The sequence below is a fragment of the Lutjanus erythropterus genome, chromosome 13, assembly GCF_056507025.1.
Source record: "Lutjanus erythropterus isolate fLutEry1 chromosome 13, fLutEry1.hap2, whole genome shotgun sequence".
NCBI classification, from domain to species: Eukaryota; Metazoa; Chordata; class Actinopteri; order Lutjaniformes; family Lutjanidae; genus Lutjanus; species Lutjanus erythropterus.
In genome coordinates, this window is record NC_139329.1 from 17879796 (window position 1) to 17899224 (window position 19429).

General features: G+C 40.8%; 1 protein-coding gene across 1 annotated transcript in view; it reads left to right on the top strand.

The window, feature by feature from the left end:
• The window catches only part of wwox (WW domain containing oxidoreductase), a 181771-nt gene that overhangs the window by 40485 nt on the left and 121857 nt on the right, over positions 1-19429 (top strand). The window contains exons 6-7 of the mRNA XM_084733445.1: positions 9054-9142; positions 16317-16502. Coding sequence (XP_084589571.1) covers positions 9054-9142; positions 16317-16502 — 275 coding nt within the window. The remainder of the gene's footprint in view (positions 1-9053; positions 9143-16316; positions 16503-19429) is intronic.

Here is a 19429-nt window from a genome sequence, read left to right on the forward strand (position 1 = left end):
TACACTTCAACTCCACGACATTATAGGGAAATATTATGCTTTTTATTTCACTAAATTCATTTGATAGTTAAAGTTAATAGTTACATTGAAGATTAAGATTACAAAAAAACTATAATGAGCATATAAAATATAATGCATCACTATACAGTAAATTCAATTACACAGCAATATATGAAGTACTTAAAATTGCATCACCTTGACCAGCTAACATTATCATTCTGCTCACAAGTTAATGCATCAGTTTTAACAATCCTATAATATAAAACATAATTATCCAACTGCTGTTTTGTCTGCATAATGAGCACTTTAAGTTTAATTTAAAGTTCAGATTTCTTCTAATACTTACTAATACATTTGTATAAGTCAATTTTTAATAGAAGAGTTAGACTGCATTAGATTTAGGGTGGTGGGCCCAGTAAGCTGCACAATGAGTTTATGCATTGAAAAGCATGTCAGATCACTTGTAGAAAGCTTAAAAGAACAAAAATATATCTATTAATGCCAGATGTGAAAACAAAAAAAGCAGTGACTGTATTATATGTTTGCTGTACTTTTTTATGTTGCTGTAGGCTTAAGTTACACTTATAAATTATTATTTGAATTAACTTAATTAAATCATGGAAAGGATTTCCATTTAATTAAATGGCTTTGGCATGGATCAAGTTTATGTACTCATGTCGTTTTACTTCTGTAAAATTAATGGAACTAACCCTGTTCAATTAATTCAGACCCAACCTCAATAATTAAGTTGAATTTACCCTATTATAAACAAATTAAATGCCACAACCTAAGAAAATTAAGTTGGACCAACTTAATGCTGAAAGAAAGCCAAGTTTGTTCAAAGAATTAGAGTGTGATATTGTGGTATTGCTACTTTTACTCAACTGAAGGAAATAAATTAAAACAAAAAACCACAGGTTATCTGTAATTATTTTCCTCTTTTTTTCTTCTTCGTGTTTTTCCCAGCATGCTCAGTGTTTCTCTGCAGCCTCTACAGGACTCCTTGTCAGCTTTGAATGAGCAATTAACTGATTGAAGTGCTTAATAATTAATGCGCTTCATTAATTACAGTCATTAATGCTGTGTTTACTAACATGGCCCGCAGTAGCCTTAATACGTCACTGAACAGAAATGTCAGCGAGTACTTAACCGAGGCCTGGCCTTTAGTGTGTGTGCGTAAGAGCGCGAGTGTGTGTGTGAGGTGCCCCTGATGTCCGTGTTGAAAGTATCAGCACGTTTGTGCCTCATTCTCCATGTTTCTCATCTGGAAAATCATCCCATGTCCTTCCTTCACCTTTCCCATATCTGCCCCTGCGTTTGCTTGATTTGTAACTTGATTTCAGGAAAGGGAAAACCTGTAGATTATCCAGCTTTCATTAGGGGGAAAAACCCAGTCCGTGTCAGAGAAAGAAGAAATCAATTTAATACAGACTTAACTGGAGGAAATTGCATATTCTGCCTGTATGTGCTGAACAGGCACTTTCTCTTCCTCACCAGAGACCTGCCTCCCTATTAATTGCAGTGTGTGTGCATGTCAGCGAGTGAGTGGATGTGTATGTGCGCGTGCATTTGTTTGTTTGTGTGTGTTTGTAATGTGCAGAGCATGTGTGCGTTCATTTGTGTGTTAGGCGCTTGAATGCATGTTTGAGTGTGTATTCAGTCTCTTTGTCTGCGTGTGGAGGTCAATTCTCAGACCTGTGGTAGGGCGCCTGGCCAGATGTGTCTGTTTCTTTATTTGTGGCGTGCATGTGCGTTCGCCGCACGTGGTGTGTGTCCATATTTCTTTGTTGGTGTATAAGCACAAGCGCATGTGACTTAGCCAGGTGGAGAGGAAATTGGTTGGTATTTATGAACAAACGTCATAATTGTGACAGGATGATATACGACCAGCACGTTGCACTACAGCTCCCTCCCCCCCACCTTTCTTTTCTCTTTTTCTTTTTCGCTAAAAATATATATCTATGATAAAATACAGTCTTAAAAGCTGATGACCAATTTAGTGTGGCGTGTTGCGGACAAGGTCATAGAGATCTGAGTTCCTCTGTGTTCCTCCCTCCGAGGCCTGTTCTAATCTACAGAGCAAGAAGAGGGGCTCAAAGTCATTTCTCTAATTGCTTTTATAAGGTGCCCTTTTCACATGGTGTCTTCCCTGCTCATTCACTTTCACCGCCATTACAACACCTTACCTCCGCACCTGCTGGTTAAAACACAGTCATGTAATATTGCTGCTGCTTTATATTGATAGCAGGTATCTCATATTCAGAGAATACACACACATCAAACTACTGAAATACTCCACCACCTTATGTCTTTTACCATCCTTTTCCATCCATGACCGGGGTGTTAACCGGGGTCTACAGGGTAAGTGTTTTGTATATATGGGGTACTTTTGATTTCTTAAGTGTTGCCCCTGCTTTGGTGATCTATAAGAGGGAGCTGAGGTGGTGAGGGGGCAGTGGGAGGTGAGGGAAGATGGAAACAGGGGTTAAAGTGTGAGAGGGAAGGCTGAGAGAAGGATAAGGGGAGAAGGGTGGATGAGATTGAGCCTAGTGCATTAAGACAGTGTATTATTTGGCGGTTCCACTTGCTTGCGTCCATTAGGGGTGGCTGCTATGCTATTAAAGGGGTCAGCGAAGTGTGTGTACCTGTGTGTGCGTGTGCGGGTATGCCTACATGTGTGTGTTTTAAGAGTTAGTAGAGTGGTCCAGTGTCTTATTGAACAGGATGGGGCTCCCCTGCTCTAATACCTCTTCATTTTATTGGATTGGATGGCCCCAGTTATAATTGTATTAGGGCCCCCCCCCCCATCCCCCCACTCTGCCTCCATCTTTCTCCACAGCAGTGACCACACGTCACTCCCCAATACACGGAGAAAACACCAGGACAGAAGAGGAGAACCTCTTCCTCCTTCTCCCTCCTCATGGTGAAGGCTGTAAAGGTCTTTGTCATGTTACAGACAGCTGTTCTCTTGGGTTGACGGCAGGAGTTGGAGGGCTCAGGGCTCTGGGGCAGCATTACAAAAACTTGCAAATCCTAACTTAACTGTTTGGTAACCATGGTGATTAGGGTTAGGACTTGATTTAGGAAAAAAGTCAGATGAATAGTTTCTAAGTCGATGTTCTTATACTTACTGAATATAGGAAAATTGTATTACGCAAGCATCCTAACTTTCCAAAATGTTGAATAAACTCAGAAGGTTAGGATAACCATTCAACTGTCCTAACATGTACTTTTCTCCCCATAGTAGTAGCTAACTTACTAACCAGCTAACAGTAGCTGATCATAGTTTTCGCTAACAAATGTGTTTGCTAATGGGAGCTAACGGTAGTGCAAACAGTGGCTAATGTTAGTGTGTGCTTATAATAGCTTACAGTAGCAGTTAGCTATCTTGTTTGATCTGTATTTATTGCTTTCTTTCTTCTGCTTTTTTGTTTTTGAAGTGTATTTTTTGGCCGCTGAAGTGAAGTCACGAAAGGTGCGAGGGGTGGGGATGGGTCATTGCAGCAAAGGGCAACAGGCTGGAATTGAATCTATAGCTGCTGTGGAGGACTGATAGCCTGTCCATGGGGTGCCTGCTCTACCAACTGACCTGCAGGGGCGCCACCTTTAATTGCTTTTATACACCGGATGTCGGATATTCTGCTATCTTAGCCCACTGTCTTTTTTATCTTGAGGTAGCAGTGTCATTTTTAATATATATTTTTTTGTTTTGTTTCAATGTTTGTCACAATGGTTACAAAGCCTCTATGGTACGGTGTTGCCTCTAGCTAATGTACCCATTTTTGGCCCTTTACACTGATATAATATATTCTCATTAAGATGCAATACTTTCCAAACGAGGCAGGATCAAAAGGAAACTGCAGTGTTTTTAATTTGTCACATGACTTTCTGGAGGTCATGTTGCACCCCTTTTTTGCAGCCTTCCTCACATGGTTCAGCTCCATCATCTTCTGACACAAAAACGGTCTGAAAATGTCTTTTTTGTCATTTTACAGTCTTGAAATTGGATTCACTGAACAGATGAGTAAAGTTCAATTTTTAATAGTATGATATACTTTTTGATAAGTAAGTAATAGAAAACTGTTTAAATGTTGCCTTGAAATATCTGTACCATTATAGATTTGCCACATTTTTTGTATTGTGCATTAAGGTTTATATTCTGTTTAATCAGAATACGATATGGTGTAAAATGCATTGATAGTTGTTTTATTTTATTTCAGCTCATAAGCAGTGACACAAAGATGGCAGCAACACAACAAATGGTTGCAACATACTATACAACAGAAAAGACACACACCAGGAAACAGAAAACAAAGATTTAAATTTAACATAAATGAACAAGCACTGATAAGCAGTTGATATTCAATGTTAGACTGAGTATTTAGGATTTCCTAATCTGAGATCACATGGGATGAAGTAAGATAAGATAGGATTCGTTAAGTTAGTTGTGATTTGCTTATTGGGAAAAATCCTGTCTTGAACTATCCTCCTGGACTCCTATCTTAACTTAAGATGTAAGTTTCTGTAGTACGGCCCCTGATGCCTGTGTTATCGTCATGGTGACCTTGCTGATTTCTTTCCCCCGTCATGTGGCTCTTTCACTCATGAAAATAGACACGAAGTTGCCACAGTTTTCAGTTTTCAAGCTGTCAGAAACTTATTTACACTGTGTGTGTTTCATTCATAATTAGCTTTGCATTTAGATGGAGCGATAGGTTGTGTGTAGCTGGGGGCGGTAAGCTCTGTCACCCCGAGCCGAGCTCTGTGGTGTTGCACACTCAGCGATTACTCCAGAGTTAACCAGAGAGGCTTCGCTGCCTCTCACTTTTCCTTCGCCCTTGAAGAGACCAGGAGTTGTCAGGGTCCTCATAAAAACCCTGAACGATTGCGTCTGTGCGTTCTTCCTCTCTTTTTCTACCCTTTTTTTTCCTCTTCTCCTTCCAAAACCTGGCCATCTGTCTAATTGTTCACCTCCATCGCTTTAATGCTTTTTACATGCTTTTTCCCCCCTCTTTCCAGGCAATAAACTTTATTTTCTTCGCAAGACTTCAATCTGCAGGGGGAGGGTAGGCGGGCAGCCTGCTCACCTTCTCCCTGCTGGATTTGCTCCAGTGGCCCCCCTTCAACCCCCCTCTATCCTCCCTCTGGTCTCCCATTACTCCAGCTCTCCTTCCCCTTTCCCCCCCCCGTCTCCAGAGAAGGGGATACGTGTTCGTCAAGCTGACACCTGCTCTCATCTTCTCTGCTGGTCATACACACATGGAGGGCTACCCTGTGAGCAGGCCTTACTCTGACCTGTTAATGATCACGCTGCTGCCTGCTCTGACCTTGTTTGGAAGTAATGTCTCAGTTTTCCCTCATGAAAAATTCAATTCCACATTTCATAAAACAACTGAAAGCTTACCTGTAAGTTTTCTCATTATATTGCTCATCTTCCTTTTACACTTGTCCAAATGCACTCAACAAATGCAGCACTTTTGTTTTCGCTCCTATCTTTCATCATTTGAAGTAAAGGATCTAAGACCTCTTCTGTGCACATGAAAGATTTATTTCTATCAAATTTTCTTCTCAAATTTGTTATAATCCATGTTACGCTGCACTTGTCTTTTGCCAAGATAATCCATCCACCTGACAGGTGTGGCATATAGAGATACTTATTAAAAAGCAGGATTATTGCATAGGTATGCATTTGTCTGGTCACTATAAAGGTCCACTGTAAAATGTGTAGTTTTATCTTGAGAGGAAACATCTAATAGTCACTAAATTATTATTATTTCACATGGAGCTACAGATATCCATTTTTTCAGATGGGCAAAGTCATGTCCCACTACTGTGCCTCTGATCTTTATTCTGAACAAGCACTCCTCATGCCTAAACCTAACCAACCCAATCAACAAAGGCAACGAGAACAAACCAATCAGAGGCAGAGCAGGACAGGCCTGACTTTGTCCTCCTGGGAAAAAAAGGTATTGTTAGCCCTGTGTGATTAAGCCATAGTTCAATGCCTAGTAAAGGGCTCCCCCTGACTAAATATTTTCCTTGTCGACAGATTAATCCTCAGTTCAACCATTAGTTGAGTAGTTGCAATACAAATGTCAGTTAGATGATAATCTGTATGAGAAATAAAGAAAACTAAACAATGTGGTTATAGTAATTTACTATTAAAAATTAAAAGTATTAAAAGTCATTCTCGGCTGAAACAAAAAAACATTAAATCTGTCTGGAGCTGCAACTATTTTTTATCTGAGACTTTTATTTTTTATTTTTTTGGATTTGTCATCTATAGTTGCGGTAGGATGAGTTACGTAAAATTTAGAGGCAAATATGCTAACAAAAAAGAACTGTTATTCATTTTCATTCAATTTTTTGACAAAGCCACAGGGAGCCACATGAGAGGTACATAAGAGCCACACATGGCTGCGGAGCCTCAGGTTGCTGACCCCTGGCTGATAGATACCAATTTGACCCAGCCAGTCATAATTGCTGGTTGATGTATACTTACAAATTGTATCAGTGTCTCTGTATCAGTTGTTAAACTGGCCTCTATTGGTCTTGTAGGCTGTATCCTAGTCTAAAAGACACCTTACCAGCTAACTAGCTAATGAGCTAATTGACTTTACAGCACAGTTAACAGTAGTGTGCTGGTGACTTCAGTGGCTGCTGATTCTGGTTTACCCACCCAGCTCTGGTTCTGGTGGTCCGTCTGGCGAGGCTTCCTGACAGAATCCGCCCCGCCGTCCCAGGTCTGGCAGTGCAAATAAACACCAACACTCTCGTCTGCATTATAAGAAAAGAAGTCCATGTTGCCACAGTCCTGGGACGAAGGGCAAGGGCCAGTTCCTAAATGGAGTTTAACATGTTTTTTTTTCCTGTGACTAACTGATAAATGAAAACTTGGTCAACAAAGACTGTTCTCACCAACTCGGTTTAGTCTAATGTTACAGGCAGCCCTACCAGATGCCAGATTTCCCTTACAGCTAACCTCTTTTTGCTTTACCTGCATTTCTGTGCATGTGTACCGTGTCAAAGTGGCCAGGAGTGTGAATGCTGCACATACAAGTCATTAAATTAGACAGTTGTCTCCTCTCACCTGTGATTACTGCTGTGTGCAGATCATATAAGCAGGTACCCTATAATCATATCTATAATAGCCATAATCAGCCCTTTAATGCTTTGTAATAGCATCCATATAATGGTATAGAGTAGCATCAAGAGAATAATTCAGGCATAGATAATGGTGTGGTAGCGTGCTTTTACCCTTGAGTCACAACATTGAATTTGTTGTGTGAGTGTGTGAGCGTGTGCATGTGCTTGTGTATGCATGTATAAATATGCCCTGGGGCAGTTAAGGTGTCTGTAAAATGCCTGAAGAATCACATTTCCATGAGAAGGCGCTCTTAACCCTTTCTTGTTTTCTTTGTGCTCACTGCTCCATGGAGCGTCCTTGCTGTGAGTGTCATGTACTCGTGGCTCTGTAGAGACAGATTCGCAGAGGGAAAGACGTTCCCATATGACGCCCACACACTGGAGATCAGATCAGGGGAAAAGGCTGACAGGAGCAGCAGCAGCGGTGGCAATGGACGGGGAGCGGAACGCTGCACGCTCTTCCGGGGTGTAATGTGAGCTGACAGCGTTCCTCGGGGATGGCGGGAGAGGGACGAAGGGGAGAGGGAGCATCAGGAATACCTGGTGCTACTGAACCCAGAGCCCAGCTGGGAGTCCTGGGAGCAATATCTCACTCCTCTTTCCTCTCCAGCATGAGGGATGAGTCTAATGAAGCGTCTGAATAGAACACATTGCTCTCCGGTTCAGGCTGCACACACTTGTACACTGTAAAGTCCTGTGTGAGCTCATATGAACCTTCTATTTTGAGAGGACCTGTGCCGATAACAATGTGGAGAAAGGCAATAAGGAAGGGTGAGAAAAAGACAGACAGGAAGATGGAGACGATTTGGTCGTACGCTGTTATTAGAGAGAAATGCTCCTTTAGGCCTGCCTGCGTTTCTGCTGAGGCCTTTGCCCTGCAGCACAATACTACAGTGGGATGGAGAGGATGATGAATATTTAGCCTGTCTCCCTCAGTGTGTAAATGCAGCTATGCATTCACTTCTTAAGTCATTTATCTTTCTCTTCTCCTCTCCTATCCTCACCCTGTCTCCCAACATATGGTGTAAGATGAGCCACACACACACACACACACACACACACACACACACACACACACACACACACACACACACTCACACATGCAGTGAGAACATGCAGTCAAAAGCTATGGAGTTCTTTAAGAGTCTTTAGACAGGACCGTGGCCCCATGTCAACAACATTTTCACATATGTTTTACTAGCCTGAATGAAAATAAGAAACAAGTCAGGTCAACTTTATTTTATAGTCCAAAACCACAAATCACAAATTTCCCTTAAATGGCAACAATATGTTACATCTGTACAGTATAGAACATCCTTTTTACTTTAGATTAGTTTGGATGAGGAAAAACTCCACAAAAAAACTTTGACCAGGGAAAAAAAGAGGACCAATAGAACAGTGATCCTGCTTCAATAATGGACGTGTGTTTAACATTCACATGTAAGGAGATCTTCTGGGGAGACCTGGACTGTGACTAAGTATTGATACTTAGATGCTTTCAATACTACTGTTTAAAACAACATAATATCTGTTGATTATAACATAGAAAGTAAAGTGCTAAAAAAGGAGCAAAAACAGTCAGTGTTCAGTGACTTTTTCTGAATCAGCACAGTACTTTAAAACAAAAATAATTGTCCTATTTTGTGTGCCAAGGGCTTTTTTTTCTTTTTGCTGTGTTATCAAAAGAGGTTTCACGTATCGTTCTTTTATACTAGTACTGTATCAAAGTCTGAAATTCTGTTATTGTGAAAGTCTTACCTGGACTTTGTGATAACTCTTTTTGCTGGAGGTGATGACGGTAATAAAATCGGTGTCAGTTTGCAAAATAAAAAAACAGTGGTGATCCTGTTCTTTTGCTGTTGCTGCTCGTTACTACAATCATATGTTTGTGTTTCCTGTCTCTTCAGCACAAAGCAAGAGTAGAAGCCATGATGTGTGACCTGGCCTCTCTCCGCAGTGTCAGGGAGTTCGCTGACTCTTTTAAGGCCAAGAAAATGTGAGTATAAACCAGAAATATTACAGTTTCTATGTTGGATTTCCTGTTCTTTCTGATATTTCAGCCATTCTTCAGATTGTTTGCCTACATTTTGGTAGAATAAGAGAGTGTCACACATGTTAAGTCGGGTAACCAGGAACAAGTATATGGGCCCACAATGCAGACAGAGGTAGAGCTGGTGAGCTTTAAATCATTTAATGTGTAACCAGAAATAAATACACAGAGGCAGGTGAAACTAATCAGTGATCAAAAAAGGATGGAATAAGACGAAGACAGGAAGTGAGACAGAAACGAGAGGGAAGGCAAGAACTTCAGAAAGCTAAAATCCAAAATAAAAAAAAATAACATTGTGCATAAGTCTGGATGTAAAAGATCACCAAAAGAGAGGAGAGTCTGTTGAGAAGAGACAGTGGCAGAGTTTGTCTTAAAATGGTCTGTGAGTTAAATGTACAGCAGCACGCACAACAACACAAGTCATGACACAACCTCTCAGTTGATAGCTGTCGGTCCAAGCTGTCGGTCAAGCTTTTTTATTATACTTACTAAGAAAGAAAGAAAGAAACTGAAATAAAGAAAGAAATAAGTAAAAAGTAATAAAGACTAAACAGGGTCTGTCATTTAGGCCCACTTCACTTCCTGCATACACCATCCTTTAAGGACATCCAGACTGTTACTGATGGACACCATATGGACAAGGCCCCAGGAGTGAGTGTGTGTATTTGTGGTGATTTGCTTGACATTGGTCGAACAGACTACCAGACTTATTTTGTGGTGGTCAGCTTTTACGGCATGTGTTTTGCGTCCCGTGGCCGGTCGCACAGTTGCTATTTTGGGGTCATGTATCCTGTCATCCATACTGCTCATCCACCCGCAGGTCTCTAGGCGAGGGGAGTGTTTGTGTGTGTGTATGTGTGTGTGTATGAGTGTGTTTGTGCGTGTGTGGGTGTCAGGGGAGCCCCTTGGGGAGAGGCAGGGCAGTCATTGCCCGTAGCAGCCCTGGGGCAGGGTATGGCCATCCAGGACACGTGTCTTGGGTCATAGCCAAACCTCACAGTGGCTTCCCCTCACTCTGTGTCCTATAGTCCCCTTCCATCTTTTACATGTGTCCTCCCATCTACACAGAAGTGCATTGACCTCCCTTTAACCCTTCTATTCCCAAATTCTTCTCCTGGTTTTAGTTTTTTTTTTTTTTTTTTTGCATATTTCCGTTTGCAATTTGTTTATCTGCCTCTCTCTCGTGTTGTCTCTCAGTCTCTCCCTGTCTGTGTCGCTCGCTCTCTCCACCTCAGTATTTTGGCAAGGTTGTATTTCTTCATTAGCTGTGCTGTTGGGGGGGGGAGTGGGGGAGTCCCAGGGGACGTCAGAGTACATTAATTCTCATCAGAAGGCGAACAGAGCAGAGTGGAGGCTGGGAGCTCTGAGCTGTGAATGGCACTGGGCAGCTGTCTGAGTCTACCACCACTCTATTACTGCACGTATGTCTTCAGGCATAACACACACAGGAGCGCATGCACACACGCAACACGCACAGATATGTGCATACATGCGGTCACATGCACACACAGATTTGTAAACACACGGAGACAAACAGACACACACACTCATACACACACACACACACACACGCACAATAATGCTCCTGCAGCGTGTCATTGACAGGTGAAATGTAATCAGAGTCCTTTTCTTTTCCTTCTCTCGTTTCTCACTCCCTTGCTTTTAAGTGCTTTAGTCAGTGGCTTTCACGCTGCTTTGTGTTCCATTGACCCCGATTCTGCTTTAATTGCCTGTCCTTTGAAATGAAATTACCTGGATATTGATATTGTTGAATGCAGTGCAATTTTCATCGAGATGTAATTGATGGAGGACAGCGTTGACAGAATGCCCCTAATACAATTTCTACTGAATGGTTCGTAATTAACACATGCAATTTGTTTTCACCTGTATTTTTTTTAATGCATTTATCCTGTTGTAATTTGAAGCATATTAGGAAGGTGGTCTGTGTAGATACATGCAAGCTAGATCACATTAGTCTTTCATTCCTCCACTCCTTTACATTATGGAGGCCATGACACTCTCTAATTGTTGTGTGTCTTTGCACACTTTACAGCAGTGAGTTTTTTTTTTTGCCCAGGGCACATCAAATGGCAAACAATCTGAAATCTCATCCTCTATTTATATTCATGCAAAATTGCCTCTTTAACAGATGCTGTCACTCTTATCACTCTGTAAACATTTATTTTTATTTACTAATGCCAAATAAAATTTGACAAACAACTTTATTCCTCATTAAATATTTATGCTGTAATTTAATGGTTAATTTGAAATTATGAATCTTTTCTGTTTTAGATGGACAATACCAACTTCTGCCCTCCATTCCCCACTCTGTCCTAAACCAAAATCAAAGTGCTGCTAACTGAGATCTAAATCTGAAGAGTATAATGTGATATGCTCTGTGTATTTGTCATGACTGTTTGTTGTGTTTTTGTATGTTTGTGTCATATGTGTACTGTATGTTTAATCTGTGTGTTTTTTGAGCAGAGCTGTCCAAAGAGACAAAATGTACACTAACATAAAATTGTATAGTATCATATGGTATCGTATCGTGTCATGTCATAAAACTACATCAAATCAGCAACACACCCATTAAAAGCAGACAGTTCACAAAATTAACGCTAGATAATGGAAAAGAGGGAGAGACATACTCTATTTTCTAATTCTGACAACTGCATAAATGGTGAAAGCTTGGGTTCATTTTGAATGATGATTTCTATTTTTGTTCATTATTATTTTTTTAGGGTAAAGAATTTGCCTTTATGTTATGAAATGAATGCATACAAACCGCTGATAGTAAATCAAAAAATTCAGTCATAGCCTAATTGTACTCTATATTACAATAATAATTTATGGTCGTCACGAAATCCCATGGCACACCTGGACTTGCCTCACGACTCAACATCTGGGAACCGCTGCTTTACAGGTATGCAGTTCTGGTATGTGAGTTTGGGCATGGATCAGGAGGAGTGGTGCATCTATTTGTGTGTTGCCAGTGCCAGTTGCCAATAAAGTGCAGTGTTAATGACCAGTAGTCTGAGCCCAGCTCACACAGGCAATCTCTTCCTGCTGGCCCCCATTATCATAGAGGTCAGGGGTCATACCCGGGGGGGTTATTTAAAGTAAATATATAAACTGATGTCTCCCTGTTTGGTACTTAACACCCTCGTTTGACCAGCGCTGAGATTGCACAGTGCACACAGTGTTGTGTGAGGTCTTAATGTGGAGAGAGGGACTGTGGTACGCGGCAATAGGCCTATTAAAGACATTCATTAGACCTGCGCTTATGAGAGAGGGACTAACTGGTGGGCAGTTGAATTAACAGGCCTTTTACATTACAAGCAGACTCACCAGAGGCCCATCTGAGCTGCGTGGGGGAAATCGCTCTACTGGCCAGAGGAAAGTTGTTTATTGGAGTTTTTGATCACAAATTTGTGATATACTTTGAGGTTTCCGCTTCTCCCTTTACAGTAAAGTCACAAAAAGGAAACAAACCTAATTTAAACCTTAAGGGGACAGTTAACCTCAAAATCAAAATGCATACTCTTCCTCTTACCTGTAGTGCTATGTGTTCATCTAGATTGTTTTAATATGAATTTTGGAGATATTAGCTGTAGAAATACCTGTCTTCTCTCCAATATAATGGAACAAGATTGCATTCAGCTTGTGATGCTAAAAATGCCAAAGAAAATACATTTGACAAACTCAACAGCTATGTCTCTTCTCTTTTAAGAAATGATTACCCTGTTAACCAAGATAATCCATAGATCTTATAGTGAGCAGTTTTATGTAGGAACTATTTTCAGTCTACTGTCCACCAACCGTATCACTGTGTAGAAGGAAGCGCGCATTTACTCATAGATGAGAGGCTCATGGTCATGACAGCGCAAGATGTAAACATTTATGTCCTCCTTGGGTGAGCTGTGACCTCTGAGGACTCCTTAAAAACTATTTCATGAAACAGTTAACCTAATCTTTACCTATCAACCAAGATTAAAGGGTGACTCCATTGTTGTTTTCCATGTTTTTCAAATGGAAATGACTAATCAGCGGTTACAAAAAGCAGATCATACCCTCTCTCTTCTCTCCTCTGACAAAAGGAGCCCTCTTGTAGTCTTAGCTGGGAGATGTATGCAAATGGTGAGGTACATCTTTGGAATTGAAGTTTTTTTCTTTTACTGAACTACGACAGATGAGCTTGTTTGTAAAACAGTTCAAACTCAAATAAAATAAAACTCATCAAAAAGTCTTTGTTAGTCTCCCTGCTGTTCAACAATCAGCAGCTCTAGTTTTGTTCAAAATAAATACTTCATTCACTGCTGTTAATGTGAAAATATTGTAGTTGCCTGCTGCCTCTCTGATGCGTGACCTCCCTCTCACTTCTCTCCACTTTACGTGTCTCCTTTCCCCGCCTGCAGTCTCCTTTTAGTCCACAGAGTCAGAGTCCTGATCGGAGAAGTTGAACATCAGCTCCATACAGTCCCTGTTGTTGGTAGAAGAGACTGTTTTTGGTCCTGGTTTGGCCATGTTCACTAAGAGGCTGCTGAGCCCGGTTTGGTTTCGTACAGTGGAAACATAAACACTCCCCTCGTGCTTTGAGCTCCAGTCACATTTGGACCTTTAGCTGCACAGCTAACTGAGCTAACGGTGGGTAGGAGGCTAGCTGCAGCCAAAGAGAGTTAAAACAGAGAGTATAGTGAGCAGCAGTTTGCAGTTACTCTGGTGATACACTGCCCCCTGTTTGTTAGTTGTTAACTTTGACAAGGTGCCCACATTTTACATACTGCTCCTTCAACCTCAGGGCTTTATGAAAAAAAACGTCATCATGCAGAAACCACGGTCACAGTTTTTGGAAGAGCTTAGTAAAATACATTTTGATTTTGAAATGTACATACTTAGACCAAAATTTGAATGCGTGGATTTGAATACATAATGAACACAACTTGGAAGTGACTGATTGATATAAAACCTCAAATATACCCAAAATAGTGGACCCAACATTTAAACATACAAGACACTGCTGATTTAACTGTCATTTCAGACATAGTTGATTTGAATTTTTTTTTTTTTTTTTCATCATCAATTTACTTCGATGCACTTCAATAAAGTTGATTCCTTATCTTATCTTATCTTATCTTATCTTATCTTATCTTATCTTATCTTATCTTATCTTATCTATTTATTCCTTTTACTGCTGGCACAGCTGCAACCTTGACTTCACTGCAGATTATCAGATGACTTATACCTGATTGTTGATAGATTCCCAAATTGACCATCATAACATTATATTGAAAATATGTACAAATAAATGGTGCCATTTAGATTAACTAAATTATGTCTAACAACAAAAATCTGCTCATTTGGGAGTCTCTATTCTGTTGTAAGTTAGTATCTTGCATCAATTGATGCCCGAACAGGCTTGCAAGACAAACTATCAGTTTCCATGTACATTGGTTTGAGAACAATTATACAAATAATAGGATTGAAACTACTCACAGCAAGGTCTTTGGATTATTTTGTGTAATTTTAGTTGAGTTTTTCAAATGTAATTTTTGTCATTTTGAGCACTAGAAGCCGAGTGCCATCTACTTCCATTGTAATGGAGAGAAGGCAGACGTCTCTAAGACTCATCTCCAGAATCACACCAAAACAAACTAGATGGATGAATAACACTACAGATAAGAGGGAAAAATATGTATTTTTGATTCTGGGGTGAACTTTCCCTATGATGTGTAACTGACGTAAAGAGAAGCAACTGAAGTGAAAAGGTTGAAAAGTTAGGTCAAGAGTTCATGTCTGTGGTGTTACTGTGCAGTCTTTAGTCAGTACACCGGTGACTGGAGTTTTGCCTCGTATAGCACAATGTTGCTGTACTTTACACTCTATTAAACAGGGGAACACTGGGCCAAAAACAACCAACGTGTTTTGTCTGCTTTCAAACTGAGCATAACTTGACATCACAGTGGTTTTTTTACCTGACTATCTTGTTTTCTCAGGTTTGAGTGCAGGTCACAAAGGTCATTTATATACATATGTTTTTTGTCTACTAAGTCATTAAGTCGACTTCCTTACCTTTTGTGTATTTTGGGTGAAAATTTGAATATCTCACTGCTGATGTTAGTGTGTGTACTCTGTTTATAATGTGCTGAGGTTGGCATTCTTTAAGTTGACTTGTGACTGGGTTTGTGCTCTTTAATGAACCTTGTGTGTGTTCGGAGGCCTGAAGGTGATCGTACAGTACACTCCTATGTAATAGCATGGGATGGCTCATTATAGAAAGGCATAACAATTCACACATTAATTTTCCAGCATCCAGTTTTTAATTAATCCAGTAGGCAGTCTTAAACACAGGGTACACAAATTGCCTTCGGCCTCATAATTAATTCTAATGGAAGAAATTAAAAATTGGTGGGGTGTGTTTGGATTGTTCGGCTGTGTTACTGTGGTTTCGAGCTCGCTGGAGCGACGCTGTCACCGACAAGGATCTCTCGCTGCCCTGACCAATCCTGCAATCTCTGTTCACTGGCACGCGAGCAAGGAGTGTTACTCGCCCACGTGAAGTCTGCAAGAATGGAAATGTGTCTGTTTTTTTTTTTTTTTACAGGCCCCTGAATGAAGTCAGTTGTTTTTTATATCATGATTGTGTGTGTGTATTTCTTTTGATCTGCACTCTTCTGCTCAGTCGATGTGTTGGTGGGTTTGGTTACTCAGAGTAGTTACACAGAGCCTGTATCAACACCCATTACTCCCACCACCCTTGTGTGTTGAAACGGTTTGAGATTGCTTTTCAATGTGTTGTTGCTCTTGGATTCCCGCCAGCTGTATTCGGTATCTACAGTACCTGTCGAGCCGTGGGGAGTTGCACTGGAAACCTCTGTATCATATCAGCATTACTGATGCTTTGTCTCTGCAGACCTCTAAAGTCTGCCACTCTCTGGAATAAGACACCCTGTTTCCTCTCTCTAGTCCATCCTCCTTTTTTTTATTTCAGCTCCCTGTCTCTCCTTACCTCTTCTTCTGCCTAATATGGTATGAAAATACCATTTTGTGCATTCTTTGTTTTCACTTGTAATCAATAAACAATCAAACATGTTTTATTTTCTGCCTTCCTCCCCCTGAATAGGCCTCTGCACATTCTGGTGTGTAATGCAGGAGTGTGCACTCAGCCCTGGAATCTGACGGAGGACGGCCTGGAGTCCACCTTCCAGATCTGCCATCTAGGTCACTTCCTGCTTGTCCAGTGCCTACAGGACGTGCTGCGTCGCTCTGCCCCCGCACGTGTCGTGGTGGTGTCCTCTGAGTCCCACAGGTAAAGGCAATAAACTAGGATTTTTTTGTTTTCAAGGCTGATTAGTTTGTTATAGTGCATCTGCATTGTCTGAAACTGAAAAGAAAAACTCATTGTCTAACTGAATCACTGTGGTTTGAAGTTTAGCTTCTCTGCTGCATCGCTGTTTGTACTGTTGGGTTTCTGCAGTATTTAACTATTTCATATTCTTTTTCAGATGGATAGGATTCACATTAAGTTAATTGTTGTGAAAACCCAACATTTACTGCCTTTGTTGCTTTATAATTAAAGCTCTTAATTTTACTTTTATTGTGAAGAATTTATAAGAAATTAAATGTGGGTAAAACACACCTTCAAGCAGTTAGCCATATTATAATAGAGATATAAATCCCTGCTGTCCTGGGCTGAAGTGCCAAGTCAAGCCAAACCACCCCATGTGTTCTGAAAGGGGGCTTTGTTCTTTTAATGCACCTTCCAACACTGTGGGCATATACATGTTCCATGCAGGTTGGATAATGGAAATCAACCCCCTGGCAGAATGCAGCGCTGTTGTTGAGTTTGAGCACCATGCTGTTGGTTGCCCTGTGTTTCCCTGCATTCACAGTTAAGTCCCACTGGTAGAGTTTAAGTAGTAATATCCCATAACTGCCCCGTCTATTCCAACAACTTTTCTAGTTCAGTCATGCTGTTACAGTCGCTACACTGGCCAGTTTTCACTACAAACTGATAGATCAGTCTTAATGCATATTGTCAAACATGACAGCCTCACTCACTGAAAACTCATTTCCCTCCACACGCTGTCACTATGAATTAAACGTATCATCAACATGATGGATGGACTTTTCAGCTAAAATTTACTTTGATCAAGTATCTGCTCTTTTTTGTCTGACCCCCTGACTCAGCCTCTTTCTCCCTTCTTTTCCCTCCTTCTGCCGTTGTTTTTCAAGTCTTATCTTTTTGTCAAGCAACTCTGCTCCATATAGGCGTCTGTTTTTCCTGTCATACAGTAGACAAGCATGATGTCTCGCAGTGATCTGTGAGCCCAAGCCCTGAGCCATGTGTTTCAGAGTCAGTGAGTGTATGTGTGTGTATGTGTGTGTGTGCGACATTGATCCTGGCTTCAGTCAGTCAGACAGCCAAGCAGAGTGATTGATTGGAGCTCGGCGGAGTGACCTGAGACAAGGAGAACATACGCAGAGTTATTCTAGCAGATCAAACAGCGGCACTATTACAGGGGCCCACGTATGAGTTATGTTATACAGACTGTCATGCTTGAGAGGACAGGAGCAACGGACGGGATGGTTTGACACTCAGATTCACTTGGGGTCACACTGCTATTACATGCTGCAGGAAAAGTGAGAGGAAGAGAGATGAAGAAAAGCTTATTGAAAGAAAGCATGTCATGAAGGGGTATTGACAACATTTGATTGATGCAAGACTTGCCTACACAGTGAGAACAGTGAGTTCATCCAAGTTTTGGTTTGCAGGAAGAGGCAAAATGCATACAATTTCTCTAACCCCAATTCCAAAAAAGTTGGGACGCTGTGTGAAACATTAGTTAAAACAGAACGCAGTAGTTTGCAAATCCTTTTCAACCTACATTCAGTTGAAAATAGTACAAAGACAAGATATTTTATGTTCAAAACAGTAAACCTTTTTGTACATATACACTCATTCTGCACATGATGCCAGCAACACATTTCAAAAAAGTTGTGATGGAGGCAACAAAAGACAAAAAATCCATTTGGAACATTCAGCAGGTAAACAGGTTAGTTGGTCACGTATAGTATCATGGTTATGTATGAAAGGGGGCCTCCTCAAAAGGCTCACAAGCAAAGATAGGGCAAGGTTCATCATTTTGTGGAAAACTATGTGGGCAAGTAGTCCAAAAGTTTAAGAACAATGTTTCTCAACACACAATTACACGAATTTCACTAAGGATTTGACCATTTAAAATCCATATCATTAAAAGATTCAGAGAATCCTGAGAAATCAGTCCCTGATGCAGCAATAGAGATGGGTGTTTTTAAAAGCAAAGGTGTTTTCACACAGTGGTAAGGCATCAATTAAAGTATATATTTGCAAAAAACAATAAAGTTTATCATTTTGAACATTAAATATCCCATCCCTATAATGTATTCAGCTGAATATAGGAAAATAAATTATTATTAATAAATTATTGTATTTTATTTATGTTTTCCAAATCGTCACAACTCTTTTGGAATCGGGGTTGTATATATTGCAAGGACAAGAATGGTCAGGTATTCTCCTCACTCTTTGCCCTACAGCTTCCTCTGTCCTTCTCCTGCCTCCCCACCATACACACTCACCTTTCCTTCTCTCCTCTACAAGCAGCACTGGCTTTAACCCCTTCAAAGAGGGCTTAGGCAGGACCAGAGAGAGTCAGTTACACACTGACAAGGACTAGAGGGAGGGGAAGAAGGAACGGAAATAGACAATATCTCATATTACATCTTCCATTCTGTCCACCTCATTCCAGACCTATATTACATCTATTGAAGTCGCTCCCTTTTTTGTTTGAGTTATTTTCAGTTTCCGCTGATTTCCCGTTTATTCACTTAGCCTCCCCTCACAAGCAGCATGTGACCCCTGACCTGGCAGCATATTGTATTCCCTAAGCCCCTTGTCCGCTGGTAAAGCATTGACCTATAAGGGACAGGGGTGGGAGAGATGGACATGTGGGTAATGGCTAGACACTTTATCAGTTTCCACCACAGGGGCTTACTGTGGAATTGGCCTAATACAGGTTTACTTTGCCCTAGTTCTGCATCAGATCTGGTCAAACAACATGAGATAATATCGTTAATGAAATTACCTCTGATAGATCTGAGCTGCAACTCGAGATGCATACTTTTATGTACGAGATATTTACATCAACCAAAGTCTCTATTTCGTGATTGCAAATATGAATCATGTGGCAGCTGCAG